Here is a 17,778-nt window from a genome sequence, read left to right as displayed (position 1 = left end):
TGTGTCAAACTACACTATATTGCCAAAAGTATTTGGCCACCTGCCTTTACTCATATGAACTTGAAGCGCCATCCCATGGAATTGTCCAAAATGTTTTGGTATCCTGGAGCATTTAAAGTTCCTTTCACTGGAACTAAGGGGCCAAGCCCAACTCCTGAAAAACAACCCCACATCATAATTCTTCCTCCACCAAATTTCACACTCGGCACAATGCAGTCCGAAATGTACCGTTCTCCTGGCAACCTCCAAACCCAGACTGGTCCATCAGATTGCCAGATGGAAAAGCGTGATTCATCACTCCAGAGAAGGTGTCTCCACTGCTCTACAGTCCAGTGGCGACGTGCTTTACACCACTGCATCCCACACTTTGCATTGGACTTGGTGATTTATGGCTTAGATGCAGCTGCACGGCCATGGAAACCTATTCCATGAAGCTCTCTGCGTACTGTACGTGGGCTAATTGGAAGGTCACATTAAGTTTGGTGCTCTGTAGCAACTGACTGTTCAGAAAGTCTTTGCACTATGCGCTTCAGCCTCCCCTGACCCCTCTCTGTCAGTTTACGTGGCCTACCACTTGGTGGCTGAGTTGCTGTTGTTCCCAAACTCTTCACTTTTCTTGTAATAAAGTTGACATTGGAATATTTAGGAGCGAGGAAATTTCACGACTGGATTTGTTGCACAGGTGGCATCCTATGACAGTTCCACACTGGAAATCACTGAGAGCGGCCCATTCTTTCACAAATGTTTGTAGAAACAGTCTCCATGCCTAAGTGCTTGATTTTATACACCGGGCCAAGTGATTAGGGCACCTGATTCTCATCATTTTAGATGGGTGGCCAAATACTTTTGGCAATATAGTGTATCTTGAAGAGGTTCATTTAGCCTACTAATGTGTATTTATAAGTGGTTGATTTATATAGGCTAGTAAGGTAAAGTTTTGTACCTGACACTATTCGGCTATCTTGCTTCTGCAGCCTTCATCAGAGGTGTCACGTGATGCTAGCGTGACGTCATCTGTAGAAGCAAGATAGCCGAAACTTGCCATGTACAAAACTTTTCCTTACTAGCCTATATAAATCAACCACTTATAAATATACTGTATCACTGTCCTCAGGGGTTAGTGCATCTGCCTCACAATACGAAGGTCCTGAGTAGTCTGGGGTTCAATCCCGGGCTCGGGATCTTTCTGTGTGGAGTTTGCATGTTCTGCCCGTGACTGCGTGGGTTCCCTCCGGGTATTTCGGCTTCCTCCCACCTCCAAAGACATGATTGGTAACACTAAATTGGCCCTAGTGTGTGAATGTGAGTGTGAATGTTGTCTGTCTATCTGTGTTGGCCCTGCGATGAGGTGGCGACTTGTCCAGGGTGTACCCCGCCTTCCGCCCGATTGTAGCTGAGATAGGCTCCAGCGCCCCCCCGCGACCCCGAAGGGAATACGCGGTAGAAAATGGATGGATGGATGGATGTCCTCCAATTGCAATACAATGGTAACACTTTTTTTTTTAATCAGTTTTTGTATGATGCAGTTATTGCGGAAAAATATTTGCCAAATTTGGCCTACAGTTACAATAAACATTGCGCATAACAGACAAGTCCGATAAATGGGTTATACTTGTATAGCGCTTTTCTACCTTCAAGGTACTCAAAGCGCTTTGACACTATTACCACATTCACCCATTCACACACACATTCACACACTGATGGCGGGAGCTGCCATGCAAGGCGCTAACCAGCACCCATCAGGAGCAAGGGTGAAGTGTCTTACCCAAGGACACAACGGACATGACTAGGATGGTAGAAGGTGGGGATTGAACCCCAGTAACCAGCAACACTCCGATTGCTGGCACGGCCACTCTACCAACTTCGCCACGCCGATTTCACGTGTATTATTCCTCGGAATTGAGTGCACAAACAAAGAATCCCACAGCTTGGTGACTCATTCGGTGTCCTTTTTACATAGAGTATGCCTGCAAAATAAGTCACCATGTGGTTAGTTGCCGTAGCAAATGCCACCGTAAACGCCGCAAGACCCACCCCAAAAACATCATGTCCTACTTGCTAGCAATATCTTACAGCTAGAGATCGAAATAACTTTGTTTTTCAACCTCTAGCAGTCGTCGGTCTGTCGCTCCGCCGCTCTACAAACCGGCGATGTCTACACTCCTGCTGCTGCCCAGCCTCGTGTGGTCGTACCACTCCCAGCACATTGCCTAAAGCAGTGTTTTTCAACCACTGTTCCACGGCACATACAGTCTGGTGTGCCGTGGGAGATTATGTAATTTCACCTATTTTGGTTAAAAATATTTTTCGCAAACCAGTAATTATAATCTGCAAATGTGGCATTGTTGAGGGTCAGTGCTGTCTAGAGCTTGGCAGAGTAACCGTGTTATACCATACCATATCAGTAGGTGGCAGCAGTTAGCGAATTGCTTTGTAGATGTCGGGAACATGGTTTGTCGTGATCACAATATGCGAGAGGCAGCGTGTAGGTAAAAAGGTATCTAACACTTAAACCAAAAATAAACAAAAGGCAAGTGCCCCTAAAAAAAGGCATTGAAGCTTAGGGAAGGCTATGCAGAACAAAACTAAAATTGAACTGGTTGCAAAGTAAACAAAAACAGAATGCTGGAGGACAGCAAAGACTTACAGCGTGTGGAGCAGACAGCGTCCACAAAGTACATGACATGACAATCAACAATGTCCCCACAAAGAAGGATATAAATATATAAACATGCACTTTATGTTAATTTTGGAATTGTATATCATGATTGGTCATGCATGAAGTGCGGTTGGTATAATAATACATTTTATTTGTATTGCACTAAACATTTGAATAACAAATCTTATTAATGCACCACACTCATACACGCAGCTTATGTTTTATTGATAGTTAAAGGGGGCAAAGGTGCTGAGATGTAAAACGTGTTGTTGTCAGAAATTGCATTGGGTTGTATTTTCATTCATTAAATATCTAAAAATGGAATAAAAGTAAAGTTTCTTTTACAGCTCATTGCGGAGGAGGTAGCGATGGTTTGGCTTCAGGTCCACCTCCACGGGGAAATGATCGCTCACCTTCAGGGCCTAATGTGTCAACGGTAAAAAAAAAAAAATCATGTATAAATCCAGAGCAAAAAAAGTGCTTTATTTTACAAGTTATTACCTCCTCTTCTGACAGATGGAAAGTCTCTTTAAAGTTGAAGGGTCGAGCTGACCCAGGGATTATAGTGGAAATAATCTCACGGCCATGGACAATAATCCTGATTTTGAAAGATGAAGTCAACTTTTCATGCAAGCTGCAAATCACTTATACAGATAAAATCTCCAAAAATGTTAATTTGAGCTATAAACATACAGAATGTCTAAATGCAGCTGCATGATTTCCGTGCACGTTTTCATGTTTTCTCAAACACTTTAATTCCCACCTGTCGTAGGCACAGTGAGTCTTTTCCCGGACGGTCGTGTCCTGCTCGTCTCCAATCAGCCAATGGAATTTCGGATCACTTCTCAGACGGACGGCTCGCAAGCCCTTGATGGTGACGTAGCTGCACGCGGCGTTCAGGTCCCCTAAAATCATCGCGTTCTGCAGGTAAATGCCAATGGAACAAAAGGAGAAGTTCCACATGACTTCCATTTCATCATCAAGCATGCGGTGGGAAGGAAGCAGCACAAGTATAGACCAAGAATTATGCATATACAAAAAAAAATTATCACCTCTGTCTTCCATTTCCAGTAGATCTCTTTGAACACGACATAAAGTTGATCCATCTCCTTCATGGCCGTTTTGGGACTGGTGTGTTGGCCAATGAGGACCACATCCTTCATTACTAAAACACAAAACAAAAACAAGGTGCAGTCGTCCCATCGCAACAGCATGATTCACTTTTTAAAGCATAGTCTGTGTGTTATTGACCTAAATTAAGCATTTTTTAAGCGTGAAAATGTCTAAGTGAACTAGAAATAGTAGGAGACCAAACCAATCACTGCATGCTGTTTAGTTTTGTGGCCACTGATTGGCTCACCTCAGACAGCATTACTATATTGGATTAAATGAGTATTGAAGTGAATTAATTAACTCATATTGTGTTCTACAGCACAGTGGTACAGGGGTTAGTGCATGTGCCTCACAATACGAAGGTCCTGGGTTCTATCCCCGGGCTCTGGGTCCTTCTGTGTAGAATTTGCATGTTCTCCCCGTCAGGGGCGCCGAAAAGGGGGGGTAAAGGAGACGGATTCTAGGGGCCCATGATGGACGGGGGCCCAGAGAGGCCCCTAATGATGATGAAATTATAATACAGAAAAAATAATGACACTGTGTTGGGGGCCCTGTAAAGATTCTTTTCATGGGGCCCAAAATCCCTAGCGGCGCCCCTGCTCCCTGTGACTGCGTGGTTTCCCTCTGGGTCAGTGGTTCTTAAAGGGGAACATTATCACCAGACCTATGTAAGCGTCAATATATACCTTGATGTTGCAGAAAAAAGACCATATATTTTTTTAACCGATTTCCGAACTCTAAATGGGTGAATTTTGGCGAATTAAACGCCTTTCTATTATTCGCTCTCGGAGCGATGACGTCACAACGTGACGTCACATCGGGAAGCAATCCGCCATTTTCTCACTTTCGTCGGTGTGTTGTCGGAGGGTGTAACAACACGAACAGGGACGGATTCAAGTTGCACCAGTGGCCCAAAGATGCGAAAGTGGCAAGAAATTGGACGAAATTTGTTCAAAATACGAGGCTGTGGGGAAAGCCGACGAAATGGTCAGTCGTTTGTTCCGCACACTTTACCGACGAAAGCTATGCTACGACAGAGATGGCAAGAATGTGTGGATATCCTGCGACACTCAAAGCAGATACTGACATCAACTCCAAAACTGGACAGATCAGCTTTCAGGAAAAGAGAGCGGATGAGGGTATGTCTACAGAATATATTAATTGATAAAAACTTTATTCATTACTCGCGGTTTTACGTAAATTATTATACATAAACTGTGTTTACCAATAATTTAGCTTAAAAACATTTATTTTTTTCAATCATTCGAGTACATTCGGGTAGTCTTGTTTAATGCAGTATTTTGTGTCTATTTAGGTATGGTTAACCTGAGTGCTGAAATCGTGGAAAAATATATGTTCTTAGCGCGCCTGAAATGGGCTGTCTGCACTCTCAAAGTGCATGTTGTTGCCAAATGTATTTCATATGCTGTAAACCTAGTTCATAGTTGTTAGTTTCCTTTAATGCCAAACAAACACATACCAATCGTTGGTTAGAAGGCGATCGCCGAATTCGTCCTCGCTTTCTCCCGTGTCGCTGGCTGTCGTGTCGTTTTCGTCGTTTTCGCTTGCATACGGTTCAAACCGATGTGGCTCAATAGCTTCAGTTTCTTCTTCAATTTCGTTTTTGCTACCTGCCTCCACACTACAACCATCCGTTTCAATACATGCGTAATCTGTTGAATCGCTTAAGCCGCTGAAATCCGAGTCTGAATCTGAGCTAATGTCGCTATAACTTGCTGTTCTTTCCGCCATGTTTGTTTGTATCGGCATCACTGTGTGACGTCACAGGAAAATGGACGGGTGTATATAACGATGGTTAAAATCAGGCACTTTGAAGCTTTTTTTAGGGATATGCATGATGGGTAAAATTTTTTGAAAAAAACTTCGAAAAATAAAATAAGCCACTGGGAACTGATTTTTAATGGTTTTAACCCTTCTGAAATGGTGATAATGTTCCCCTTTAACCTTGTTGGCGGTACCGAACCCCACCAGTTTCATATGCGCATTCACCGAACCCTTCTTTAGTGAAAAATAAAATGTTTTTTTTTTCAAATTCAAGACAAAGTTATATATTTTTGGTAACACTTTAGTATGGGGAACATATTCTAAGTAACAAAGACTTAATTTAGAGTTTTTGGACACTAGGGGAACATATTCTAAGTAATAAAGACTTAATTTAGAGTTATTTGGTTAGGGTTAGGGCTATAATAAGGCCATGCAGAATAAGGCATTAAAAAGTACTTAATAATGACTAGTTAAGAGCCAATATGTTAATAAGCAACTGATTAATGGTGAATATGTTCCCCATACTAAAGTGTTACCATGTTTTTTTACTGGTGCACAAAATGAACCGTGCATGAACATCACCTTGTTCAAACAACAAAACCAACACAGTGCATAAACTCACAACAAATTACACACCTGCAAACCAGTGTGACTTCTGCTGTTGCCGTATCCGTAATACGCCGATAGGGAGAAGTTTGTATTTACACGATGAGTCGGGTGTGTTTTGACCTCCGCCAAACCCCTGAGGCCGACTCACCGAACCCCTAGGGTTCGATCGAACCCAGGTTAAGAACCACTGCTCTAGGTACTCCGGCTTCCTCCCACCTCCAAAGACATGCACCTGGGGATAGGTTGATTGGCAACACTAAATTGGCCCTAGTGTGTGAATGTGAGTGTGAATGTTGTCTGTATATCTGTGTTGGCCCTGTGATGAGGTGGCGACTTGTCCAGGGTGTACCCCGCCTACCGCCCGAATGCAGCATCCAGAATCCAGCACCCCCCGCAACCCCAAAAGGGACAAGCGGTAGAAAATGGATGGATGGATATTATGTTCTACATATGATGAATGTTAAAATTCACCTAGGAGAAATAAAACCACCAAATTGAATTAAATAGTGGTATTTCAGTTTGAGCACATAAATTGATGAGGCCCCTTAGTTTGATATTCGCAGGTGGATTGGATAATTTCTCGTAGGAAAAGAGGCTCTAATTGGGACTTTGGAATGCAAACGTGATAACCATATCCTTGAGAAAAGACTACCTGTCGAGCTCCACGCCAACATTTGAGTTATGACTTAAAGCAGTTGTTTTCCAGACACTTACACACGAACATCTCCTTTTATGGTCAGGATGCGCTCTCCTGACTTAGCACACACACCCAGAGACTGAAAGGAGGAATATAAAAACTGATGGTTTGGCTTCTCCAGTGAGGAGTCCTTCATTTTTTGACCTAGGCTCCTCCGGATACTGCAGACCTGTTTAATGACGCTCGCTTGTGATAAAGCAACTAAAGCAAATCGCAAAAAGCCGCTGCCTGACCAGGGCTCAGAAAATCTGCAGAGACTCCTCCCACCCCCACCAAGGACTGTTTTCACTGCTGACCTCTAGAAAGAGGTTCCGCAGCCTCCGTAGCAGAACCTCCAGGTTTAGTAACAGCTTCTTCCCTCAGGCCATCAGACTCTTGAACGCATCAAAATAATTCCCTCAATTCCCCCCCCAAAAAACGGATTAACTCGCTGGAATATAAAGATAATATAACATACATCCATAAATGTGGATGCATATGAAAAAGTGCAATATATTTATCTGTGAATTATATTTATATAGCGCTTTTCTCTGGTGACCCAATATCTAAGTTACATTTAAACCAGTGTGGGTGGCACTGGGAGCAGGTGGGTAAAGTGTCTTGCCCAAGGACACAACAGCAGTGACTCGGATGGCGGAAGCGGGGATCGAACCTGCAACCCTCAGGTTGATGGCACGGCCACTCTACCAACCGAGCTATACTGTACAGTAACCTATTTATTTATATCTGCACATTATTGCTCTTTCATCCTGCACTACAACGAGCTAATGCAACAAAATGTTGTTCTCATCTGTACTGTAAAGTTCAAATTTGAATGACAATAAAATGAAGTCTAAGTCTAACTTTTTGTTCAGCAAAGCGTCTCCGACGTCTCTTTTGATCCGGCCGCACTGCCGTGTTGCCCTCCTGCCCGGGAGGGGGGTGACAAGACCAGAAATCCACTTCAGTATTAAAAATATATTAAATTGTTATTTTATGTCTTGAGGTTTCTCATAATGTTAAAGCAGCACTAAGTAACTTTTCAACTTTCATCAAATATTTTCATAACTTTTGGGATGATACATGGACTTACAACTAGTTGAATGACACCTCTGTTGTGGCCTGAGGGGGTCTGTATTGCTCTCACTGGCACTTAGCAACTTTACGGCATACGTCACTACCCCTTTCCCCATTCGTTAAAAAAACGGAAATCGATGCGAACGCCTGCGTGCCGCCAGAAAACTAAAAGAAGAAGAAGAATGCCTGCGTGCAATTACTGCTATCATGGCAGAAGCTGCGAAACTACCAAAGAAACGAAAAGGACAGTCAAGAATCAACATTGATCCGGTTTTCACTCGCTGACTCAGTGGCCTTGTGGTTAGAGTATCCGCCCTGACACTGGGAGGTTGTGAGTTCAAACCCCGGCCGAGTCATACCAAAGACTATAAAAATTGTCAGGTTTGTCACTGACAGTTAGGTTTTGGTTTTTCCTGTCTTTGTTTCCTGTCAGCGCTCTTATTTTGGTTATTTCCTGATTATCTCCCTGAGTGCTTTGTCCCCTCAGCTGTGGCTGATTGGCACCTGGCCACACCTGGTGTCAATCAGCCAGCTGCTATTTGAACCTGCCTTCCTCTCCAGTCAGTGCTGGATGATTGTCATTACTACCTGTCATAATACTTGTCGTTGTAGCTCTGTTGACTTTTGTTCACTCTGCTCATGTCATAGTTCCTTCGTGTCACAGTAAGTGTTTTTGTTTCTTGTCGACAGTTAGCCTTTGTGCTATTTTAGTTCATAGCCAAGTTTGTTCTCCGCCTTGTGCGCGCCTTTTGTTTGTACCCTTTTGTTTATTTTTTTTGCTATAGTGTTAAATTAAATCATATTTTCCTGGACAAAGCCTGCCATCTCTGCATCTTGGGGTTCGTCACCTACACACCCTGACAAAAATGGGACCCATTACCTCCCTCAGCATCAAGGGTTGGAATTCAATCAATCATCAATCAATGTTTACTTATATAGCCCTAAATCACAAGTATCTCAAAGGGCTGCACAAGTCCCACATCAGGGCAAGGAAAAACTCAACCCAATGGGATAACAATGACAAACCTTGGAGGGGACACCCCCCTCTGGGTGACCGGTGCAATGGACGTCGAGTAGATCTAACATAATATTGTGAGAGTCCAGTCCATAGTGGATCTAACATAATAGTGAGAGTCCAGTCCATAGTGGGGCCAGCAGGAGACCATTCCGAGCAAAATTGTGGGTTAAATCACCAAATGATTCCCGAGCGCGGCGACAAATTTCACCACACCCAGTGTGTGTGTGACAATCATTTTAACTTTAACTGACGTGAGCTCAAAAATGAGGAGGGATTTTGAGTCGATGCTGCTTTTGCTGTGTTCCTGCTAAACTAGTAAGTGGCTTTGGATGCTCAAATCCAAATAATAATGCTAATGTTAGCTATTGGAAATTTGCACGGTAGCAATGAATAGCCACCAGCTTGTTAGTTCGCAGTTTCACACTCCTTCCTTCGAAAAAACTCTCGCGTTGGTCTTTCTTTGCTATGGACCTGCATCCGGCCCGATACATTCTTGGTAGTGGCGTCATGTTTGTAGTGCAATCCAAGATAATTCCTTGATAGAATCTGCCATTTAAACCTGTTCAGTGGCCTTGTGGTTAGAGTGTCCGCCCTGAGATCGGTCGTGAGTTCAAAACCCGGCCGAGTCATACCAAAGACTATAAAAATGGGACCCATTACCTCTCTGTTTGGCACTCAGCATCAAGGGTTGGAATTGGGGGTTAAATCACCAAAACGTATTCCCGGGCGCGGCCACTGCTGCTGCTCACTGCTCCCCTCACCTCCCAGGGGGTGAACAAGGGGATGAGTCAAATGCAGAGGGTCACCTCTGCATAGTCACCACACTTAGTGTGTGTGTGTGTGTGTGACTATCAGTGGTACTTTAACTTTTAAAAAAGCACCAAATTCGGGGCCCTCTTACACACAAGACTTCTAAAGGGCCACCCATCCCACTCTGAACCCATGGTCGCCGTCCCATACATAAACACTCGTTATGTTTACATGCACTAAAAAAAATGCATGGATTTAGTTAAAACAATCTTTTTTTTTTTTTTTTTTTTTTTTTAAAACACATGTAAAGCTAATAGGTTTGTGACTTTTGAAAGATGAGATTAACATGAAGATAAAAACCCTTAAATAATGTCTTTCCTCTAGAAGAAAAACATTTTCAAAATTTTAAAAGCTATATAATTTAATATGAATTATGTGTTTGTATACATTTAAATAATCACATACCCTGTCATTATCATGAATCTGTCAAGTTTTCCTTTACTTCAGAGTGTAAAGTAGAGATTTGCTGATGCACATAGGATTGTCATCAGTGGATAATAATCATATGTCATTAATATTATTTATAGCTGCTCACTGCTCCCCTCACCTCCCAGGGGGTGGAACAAGGGGATGGGTCAAATGCAGAGGGTCACCTCTGTATAGTCACCACACTTAGTGTGTGTGTGACTATCAGTGGTACTTTAACCTTTTTTATTTAACATCAGCATAGCCAATAGAGATGTAATATTTGTGCCAATATTACAGCCGACATGTCCGTTTCCACAAATCATTAGGAACCATTAGTTACGAATCTAACATTTTTATTGCTAGAACATAAAAACTACCTTTTTAAATACGTTTTTCAAAATTATAAGAGCCCTTCAGACATACAAAAAACCCCTTTAGTCACTTTTTCAATCCAATATCTTGTATCCTGGAGTAATGCTGCCTGAGGCTGAGCAAATCAGTGGCCACGATACTACTACTGTAGTAGTGATATCTGTGGTCTACTTAGTCATTTGTATGCTTTAAAATGCTTGATTTAGAACCCAAAATCATAGAAAATTCTTAAATTGTTTAAAAAAACATCCAAAAAAATCTGCGATGTGGTGATGCCGCAATATTTGAAGCACGAGGTGGTGAGGGACGACAGTATGTAAGTAATGTCATTTTTGACTGGCTGTCTCTGACCCACCCAAATGGATCCACAACCAACATTGACACATGATGGGTTACTACTGTAATACATATACAGTATATTGTATTGCTGTCTTTATCTGACTGTCATCTTTCTGTTTCAGCCCACCTTTTCAGACATTTCCTTGGTCTTTCATCTGATCTGCCCTACAGTGAAAGAAGGCCGCTACAAAAAACAAGCTAAGTACAGTCGTACTGTAACTTGGTTTTCTATGCCCCACTTTTCATAGGATTCACTTTTCAACAAAGCTTTCACAAAAATATCTGTCAAGTTTGAAGATTGAATCTAAATTTGTAAATTGTAAATACAATGGCATGAATGTTAGTATGAAATAGATATAGTCGTAAAAGTTCAACAGTAAGGTTTCTTGAATCAAATGAACAATGTCTAGGACTAAATACACTCCACTGTCAAAAATACGAAATGGTTCGTTCCACTTGAGTAGCGGCTGGGTTTGGTTGTTATCATCAGTCATCAACAATTGAGAACAGAGAAATGGATATTGGAACAGTGTAGGTCTGACTTGGTAGGATATATATATATATATATATATATATATATATATATATATATATATATATATATATATATATATATATATATATATATATATATATATATATATATATATATATATATATATATATATATATATATATATATATATATATATATATATATATATATATATATATATATATATATATATATATATATATATATATATATATATATATATATATATATATATATATATATATATATATATATATATATATATATATATAGAGAGAGAGAGAGAGAGAGAGAGAGAGAGAGAGAGAGAGAGAGAGAGAGAGAGAGAGAGAGAGAGAGAGAGAGAGAGAGAGAGAGAGAGAGAGAGAGAGAGAGAGAGAGAGAGAGAGAGAGAGAGAGAGAGAGAGAGAGAGAGAGAGAGAGAGAGAGAGAGAGAGAGAGAGAGAGAGAGAGAGAGAGAGAGAGAGAGAGAGAACCTACTAATAAAAGTCTCAAAAAGTCTCACGTACGTAACTTTGGGGAAATATATGTGCTGTATGAACTTTGGGGAGGTGAACGGTACTTTGGGCTGTGGGATTGAGTGTGTTGTGCAGGTGTTTGAGTTGTATTGGCGGGTTGTATATTGGCGGGTTGTATGGACGGGAGGGGGGAGGTGTTTGTTATGCGGGATTAATTTGTGGCATAATAAATATAAGCCTGGTTGTGTTGTGGCTAATAGAGTATATATATGTCTTGTGTTTATTTACTGTTTTAGTCATTCCCAGCTGAATATCAGGTCCCACCAGCCTCTCACAGCATCTTCCCTATCTGAATCGCTCCCACTGCCTCTAGTCCTTCACTCTCACTTTCCTCATCCACGATTCTTTCATCCTCGCTCAAATTAATGGGGAAATCGTCGCTTTCTCGGTCCGAATCGCTCTCGCTGCTGGTGGCCATGATTGTAAACAATGTGCGGATGTGAGGAGCTCCACAACCTGTGACGTCACGCTACTCGTCTGCTACTTCCGGTACAGACAAGGCTTTTTTATCAGCGACCAAAAGTTGCGAACTTTATCGTCAATGTTCTCTACTAAATCCTTTCAGCAAAAATATGGCAATAACACGAAATGATTAAGTATGACACATAGAATGGACCTGCTATCCCCGTTTAAATAAGAAATCGCATTTCAGTAGGCCTTTTAAAGCATTCACACAAAGCACCAACATATTAACAAGGATGAGGTGATACAAGAAAGGCAGAAATATAATAAAGCAATCCGTGGCAGCACAGGAGAAAGTTATGTACAAGTTTCACTTTTTGCATCTGGCAATAAAACTATTCTGTGATGAGGTGGCGATTATTATTATTAAGATTGTATTATCCATTCTTATGTGTATCAAATAATCTCTATTTTTACACTCTGAAGTAAAAGAAAACTTGACTTATTTTTATATTAGATTTATATCTTATTATTATGTCCATCCATCCACCCATTTTCTACCGCTTGTCCCTTTCGGGGTCGCGGGGGGTGCTGGAGCCTATCTCAGCTTTATTATTATTGTATATAATATTATTTATCTATTTATTTATATGAATATATAATATTCTGGTCATTTTATATTGAATTTGATGGCATTTTTCTTGTTAAAAAAACACATTATTTAAGGGGGTTTATCTAGATGTGTTAATCCCATCTTTAAAAAGTCAAAAGCCGAATTAAGCCTAATTTTTTTTACATGTGTTTTAAAATGCTGGTTTCAACCAAATCCATGCAATAATTAGTTTTTTAGTGCATGTAAACATAAGTGTGTGTGTATGAGGCGGCGACGTTAAGGGGGAGAAGTATGTACAAACATTATTCTTAACAAACTAGTCTATTTGTCCATGTATCATGTGGAACTGAGCGCCCAAACAAAGAATCCCACATGTTGGTGATTCAGTCTGTGTTCTTTACTTAGTATGCTTGCAAAATAGGTCCCCATGGGGCCAAATAAAGTTGCGAGTGACAACACTTTGATAAAGAAGGTGAGAAACGCTCATGAGTTCAAGAAAAAACTACAAAGCGTACAAAGGCGGTCTTTCCTCTCGGCTCATCGCCGTCTTTGCCAACAAGAGTCTTCAATAAAGGTAACATTATTATTTTGAGATAAATTGTATGATTCGGTTATTTACGAACATTTTGGTTTGGATTATTGACCATAACCGAAGTATCGCTATGCAATATCTGAAAAAGTTAAGCATATTCCACTTTCAGGTAAGGTAAGTAAGGTGCAATGATTCATTCTAAAATTCCACCAAAAGGCGAACATCTTTGACTTTTTGTATTTTTTAGATTTAATAACTGTTATATATGTATTGTGTGATGCTTTGTTGGTTTACGTGTGTTTGGGGAGTGAAAGCGAACGATGAAAGGCTCCCTGGAGAAGACGTCAGTGTCATTGGTCCCCTCTTGCACCTGTTTAGAGTACTGATACTGCTCCTTCACCTGCAGCATGTTGTTTCTATGGCGATGATAATGAGAGAGACAAAATATGAACATGATATTTTGACATCATCTACACAGATGTTACCTGTAAATGTAGACGTACTGCTCCTTATAGCTCTTCCTTCCCAGTCTCTCACTTTCCACATAGGAATAAGAGTTTGATTGGTCAAACCTGCAGACAAAAGGGTGCAGCAAAAAGTATGCAGAAATTAAAAATATGGAAGAGAAAATGCATTGAAAGTGTTTTCGCTCTGCTCGGTTGTAACCAAGGGTGTCCGATTACAAATTTTTCACTTCCGATATTATATGTTAAAATAGGCTTGATCGAGTGAAATTACTCAGAACAGTCGGTATGAAAAGCACTAACCTTATGACTGGATAACATCTTGGAGAAATTGTCTGCTCTGCGAAGTATGATGAATTTAGAAAAACAGAAACTGACAATTTGAGTGAAATGCTACATTTGTTTTGGCTCGCTCAAATGCAAACATTCTAATCTGTATTCTTTTCCCCGGCTGGAGCAAACTGGTAAGGTCGTTGCTTTGAGATTCTCCCTAAAGGACAGTGCAGTCAAGACGCTACAAATTCCTTCCTTGCCTTTTATGGACACAAACCTGTTTGTTGACTTTTGTTGGACTGACTGGTTGTGTTACCACGATAACACCCGACGAACACAGAGGTCGATGAAAAAAAGCGACTCTTCTCTGTACTGTTCTGGAAATATAATTTTGTTGTGCTTTTTAAGTGCAATGACAATATAGTTCCATTTCATTCCATGGTAGATTCAATTAAATTGATCATTTGTTTTTTTGGCGACGCCCGGGGGTCACAATATTTCATTAGGTTTAGGTCATGAGGCAGTAAGTTGAATGATGCGGACACATTTGTTACTGGATACCTTTTATGTAAGTAATATGCAACTATAATTATTTGATACTTGTCTATATTGACAAATGTTTTAGACTGCAATAGTGTTCAATTAAGGACACTTGTTTTGTATTTTTAGCTTGTGTGCTATTTTGTGTATTGTGTAGATCCTAGTTACTAGTAGCCGATAGCCTGTCATGTTTACCTTTCTTGTTTACCTTTTTGTGAATGACTTGACAAGAAAAGACCAACCTTGGACTCCTTGTATCAGAGAGTTTAGATGCAACCCTATATCATCCGAAACTTGTTTTGTTTTTTTTGTTTAGCTTTTTTGGGGCATCGCTAGTTCCAACACTCTGTTCGCGTTTTAAAGGTATATTTTTAAGAAGGTTTTTAATGACATCCAAGCTGGTCAAAATATCAGAATATAAAACTGAGTTAAGTATTGGTATTAATGCTTGAAATATTTGACTTACGTAATTTGTCATGACAACTTTGTGTTTATGTTGTTACTGCGCATCCCTCAGGCCTATGATGAAATTATCAGTGCATGTGAAATCTAAGGTTTAATCTCTTTTTTGTTCATTTCAGTCCCATACTACAAACCCCGTTTCCATATGAGTTGGGAAATTGTGTTAGATGTAAATATAAATGGAATACAATGATTTGCAAATCATTTTCAACCCATATTCAGTTGAATATGCTACAAAGACAACATATTTGATGTTCAAACTGATAAACATTTTTTTTGCAAATAATCATTAACTTTAGAATTTTAAGCCAGCAACACGTGACAAAGAAGTTGGGAAAGGTAGCAATACATCCTGATAAAGTTGAGGAATGCTCATCAAACACTTATTTGGAACATCCCACAGGTGAACAGGCAAATTGGGAACAGGTGGGTGCCATGATTGGGTATAAAAGTAGATTCCATGAAATGCTCAGTCATTCACAAACAAGGATGGGGCGAGGGTCACCACTTTGTCAACAAATGCGTGAGCAAATTGTTGAACAGTTTAAAAAAAACTTTCTCAACCAGCTATTGCAAGGAATTTAGGGATTTCACCATCTACGGTCCGTAATATCATCAAAGGCTTCAGAGAATCTGGAGAAATCACTGCACGTACGCAGCTAAGCCCGTGACCTTCGATCTTTCAGGCTGTACTGCATCAACAAGTGACATCAGTGTGTAAAGGATATCACCACATGGGCTTAGGAACACTTCAGAAACCCACTGTCAGTAACTACAGTTGGTCGCTACATCTGTAAGTGCAAGTTAAAACTCTCCTATGCAAGGCGAAAACCGTTTATCAACAACACTCAGAAACGGCGTCAGCTTCGCTGGGCCTGAGCTCATCTAAGATGGACTGATACAAAGTGGAAAAGTGTTCTGTGGTCTGACGAGTCCACATTTCAAACTGTTTTTGGAAACTGTGGACGTCGTGTCCTCCGAACCAAAGAGACAAAGAACCATCCGGATTGTTATAGGCGCAAAGTTGAAAAGCCAGCATCTGTGATGGTATGGGGGTGTATTAGTGCCCAAGACATGGGTAACTTACACATCTGTGAAGGCGCCATTAATGCTGAAAGTTACATACAGGTTTTGGAACAACATATGTTGCCATCCAAGCAACGTTACCATGGACGCCCCTGCTTATTTCAGCAAGACAATGCCAAGCCACGTGTTGCAACAACGTGGCTTCATAGTAAAAGAGTGCGCGTACTAGACTGGCCTGCCTGTAGTCCAGACCTGTCTCCCATTGAAAATGTGTGGCGCATTATGAAGCCTAAAATACCACAACGGAGACCCCCGGACTGTTGAACAACTTAAGCTGTACATCAAGCAAGAATGGGAAAGAATTCCACCTGAGAAGCTTAAAAAATGTGTCTCCTCAGTTCCCAAACGTTTACTGAGTGTTGTTAAAAGGAAAGGCCATGTAACACAGTGGTGAACATGCCCTTTCCCAACTACTTTGGCACGTGTTGCAGCCATGAAATTCTAAGTTAATTATTATTTGCAAAAAAAAAAAAAAAGTTTATGAGTTTGAACATCAAATATCTTGTCTTTGTAGTGCATTCAACTGAATATGGGTTGAAAATGATTTACAAATCATTGTATTCCGTTTATATTTACATCTAACACAATTGACCAATTCATATGGAAATGGGGTTTGTACATGATATCAAGTTTTCAAGCCAGTTACATTATTAGACAAACCTGTTAAGACCTTTAACCAAGGCTTGCAATGCTCGTCCTTTAGAGTCCCGAACCTCCTGAATGAGACACACGTCACATCGGGAAATAATCTTTGGGAAGAAAATGAAAAAAAAAAACGCTCATACAAATCAACTTATTGGAGCTGATGTTGTGGTTGTAAAAGTAATGGATACCTTCATTAGAACCCCCATAACTTTCTTGTTGTTGGCTTTGGCTTCACCAAAACTCTGCACGTTAAAAGCGCAGATCTTTAGAGAAAAAGCCAGGTCCAACACACACATCCCCGTGATAAACAGCAGGCCTGCGGTCCTCATCTTGTGGCTGATTGACGCAAATCAAAGAGGACAAAGTGAACTTATTGCGAAAAAAGAGAGTCCAGGTGTGTCTTCTTACCTGCAGCGAGCAGCTTCCAGCCAGTATCCATGTGGTGAGTGCTGGTGTGGAACATACAGGTCAAAGTGGGTGTCATGGTTGTGCTGTGTCAGTGCCCGATGATAATAGAGCTGCATCTGGAACTGCTAAAACCACCCTCAATACAACAATGGTCACATGAGCACTCACTCAATTCAGCTTTAAAAGAGGCTCTTTAAAAGATGATTGCCTTTTACAAATGTTGCTGCAGTGTTATTGATTCTACAGGGAACAAGAAGGTGATGCTGAAATATCCTTCATACACAGTGTGTGTGTGTGTGTGTGTGTGGCGTATGTTTTCCGTTAATGCGTGTGTGTGTGTGTGTGTGTGTGTAAGCCTGCAGAGTGGCTCTGTTCTGCGACCTTGGTGCTCTCGCAAATGTGATAACACAGCCAGTCAGTCCAACAAAAGTCAA

The 17,778-nt window shown here is 40.8% G+C and overlaps 1 protein-coding gene and 1 long non-coding RNA gene across 3 annotated transcripts; one reads left to right on the top strand and one right to left on the bottom strand.

Annotated features, from left to right (window-relative positions):
- Positions 1 to 2,863: 2,863 nt before the first annotated feature.
- dnase1l1l (deoxyribonuclease I-like 1-like) lies at positions 2,864 to 17,651 on the bottom strand. 2 transcript variants are annotated; one of them, XM_061987811.1, is made up of 10 exons: positions 17,553 to 17,651; positions 17,345 to 17,469; positions 17,125 to 17,272; positions 16,952 to 17,040; positions 13,952 to 14,038; positions 13,761 to 13,882; positions 3,712 to 3,824; positions 3,423 to 3,580; positions 3,161 to 3,257; positions 2,864 to 3,081 (listed from the first exon to the last, which is right to left on the bottom strand). In XM_061987811.1, the coding sequence occupies exons 2-10, from the start codon at positions 17,458 to 17,460 to the stop codon at positions 3,001 to 3,003; spliced, it is 1,011 nt and encodes a 336-aa protein (XP_061843795.1). In that variant the 5' UTR covers positions 17,461 to 17,469; positions 17,553 to 17,651; the 3' UTR covers positions 2,864 to 3,000. The 2 variants fall into 2 exon arrangements, with proteins under 2 accessions (XP_061843795.1, XP_061843801.1); XM_061987817.1 differs by having other exon boundaries at positions 17,345 to 17,599.
- On the top strand, positions 2,994 to 11,407 carry LOC133624335 (uncharacterized). Its single transcript, XR_009817990.1, has 4 exons — positions 2,994 to 3,095; positions 3,432 to 3,586; positions 3,731 to 3,847; positions 10,989 to 11,407. It is a non-coding gene; the product is annotated as an uncharacterized lncRNA (long non-coding RNA).
- Positions 17,652 to 17,778: the final 127 nt, after the last annotated feature.

This window comes from Nerophis lumbriciformis, linkage group LG01, assembly GCF_033978685.3.
Source record: "Nerophis lumbriciformis linkage group LG01, RoL_Nlum_v2.1, whole genome shotgun sequence".
Classification (NCBI taxonomy): domain Eukaryota; kingdom Metazoa; phylum Chordata; class Actinopteri; order Syngnathiformes; family Syngnathidae; genus Nerophis; species Nerophis lumbriciformis.
The sequence above is the reverse complement of the archived record's forward strand: the minus strand, read 5'-3'. Positions and strand labels throughout refer to the sequence as shown.

Coding starts and splice junctions, on each gene's coding strand:
- dnase1l1l (XM_061987811.1), bottom strand. CDS start 17,460: ATGCAGCTCTATTATCATCGGGCACTGACACAGCACAACCATGACACC. Junction 17,273..17,344: donor CTGGAAGCTGCTCGCTGCAG/GTAAGAAGACAC, acceptor TGCGTCAATCAG/CCACAAGATGAGGACCGCAG. Junction 3,825..13,760: donor CTTTCACTCCCCAAACACAC/GTAAACCAACAA, acceptor TTTGTGTTTTAG/TAATGAAGGATGTGGTCCTC.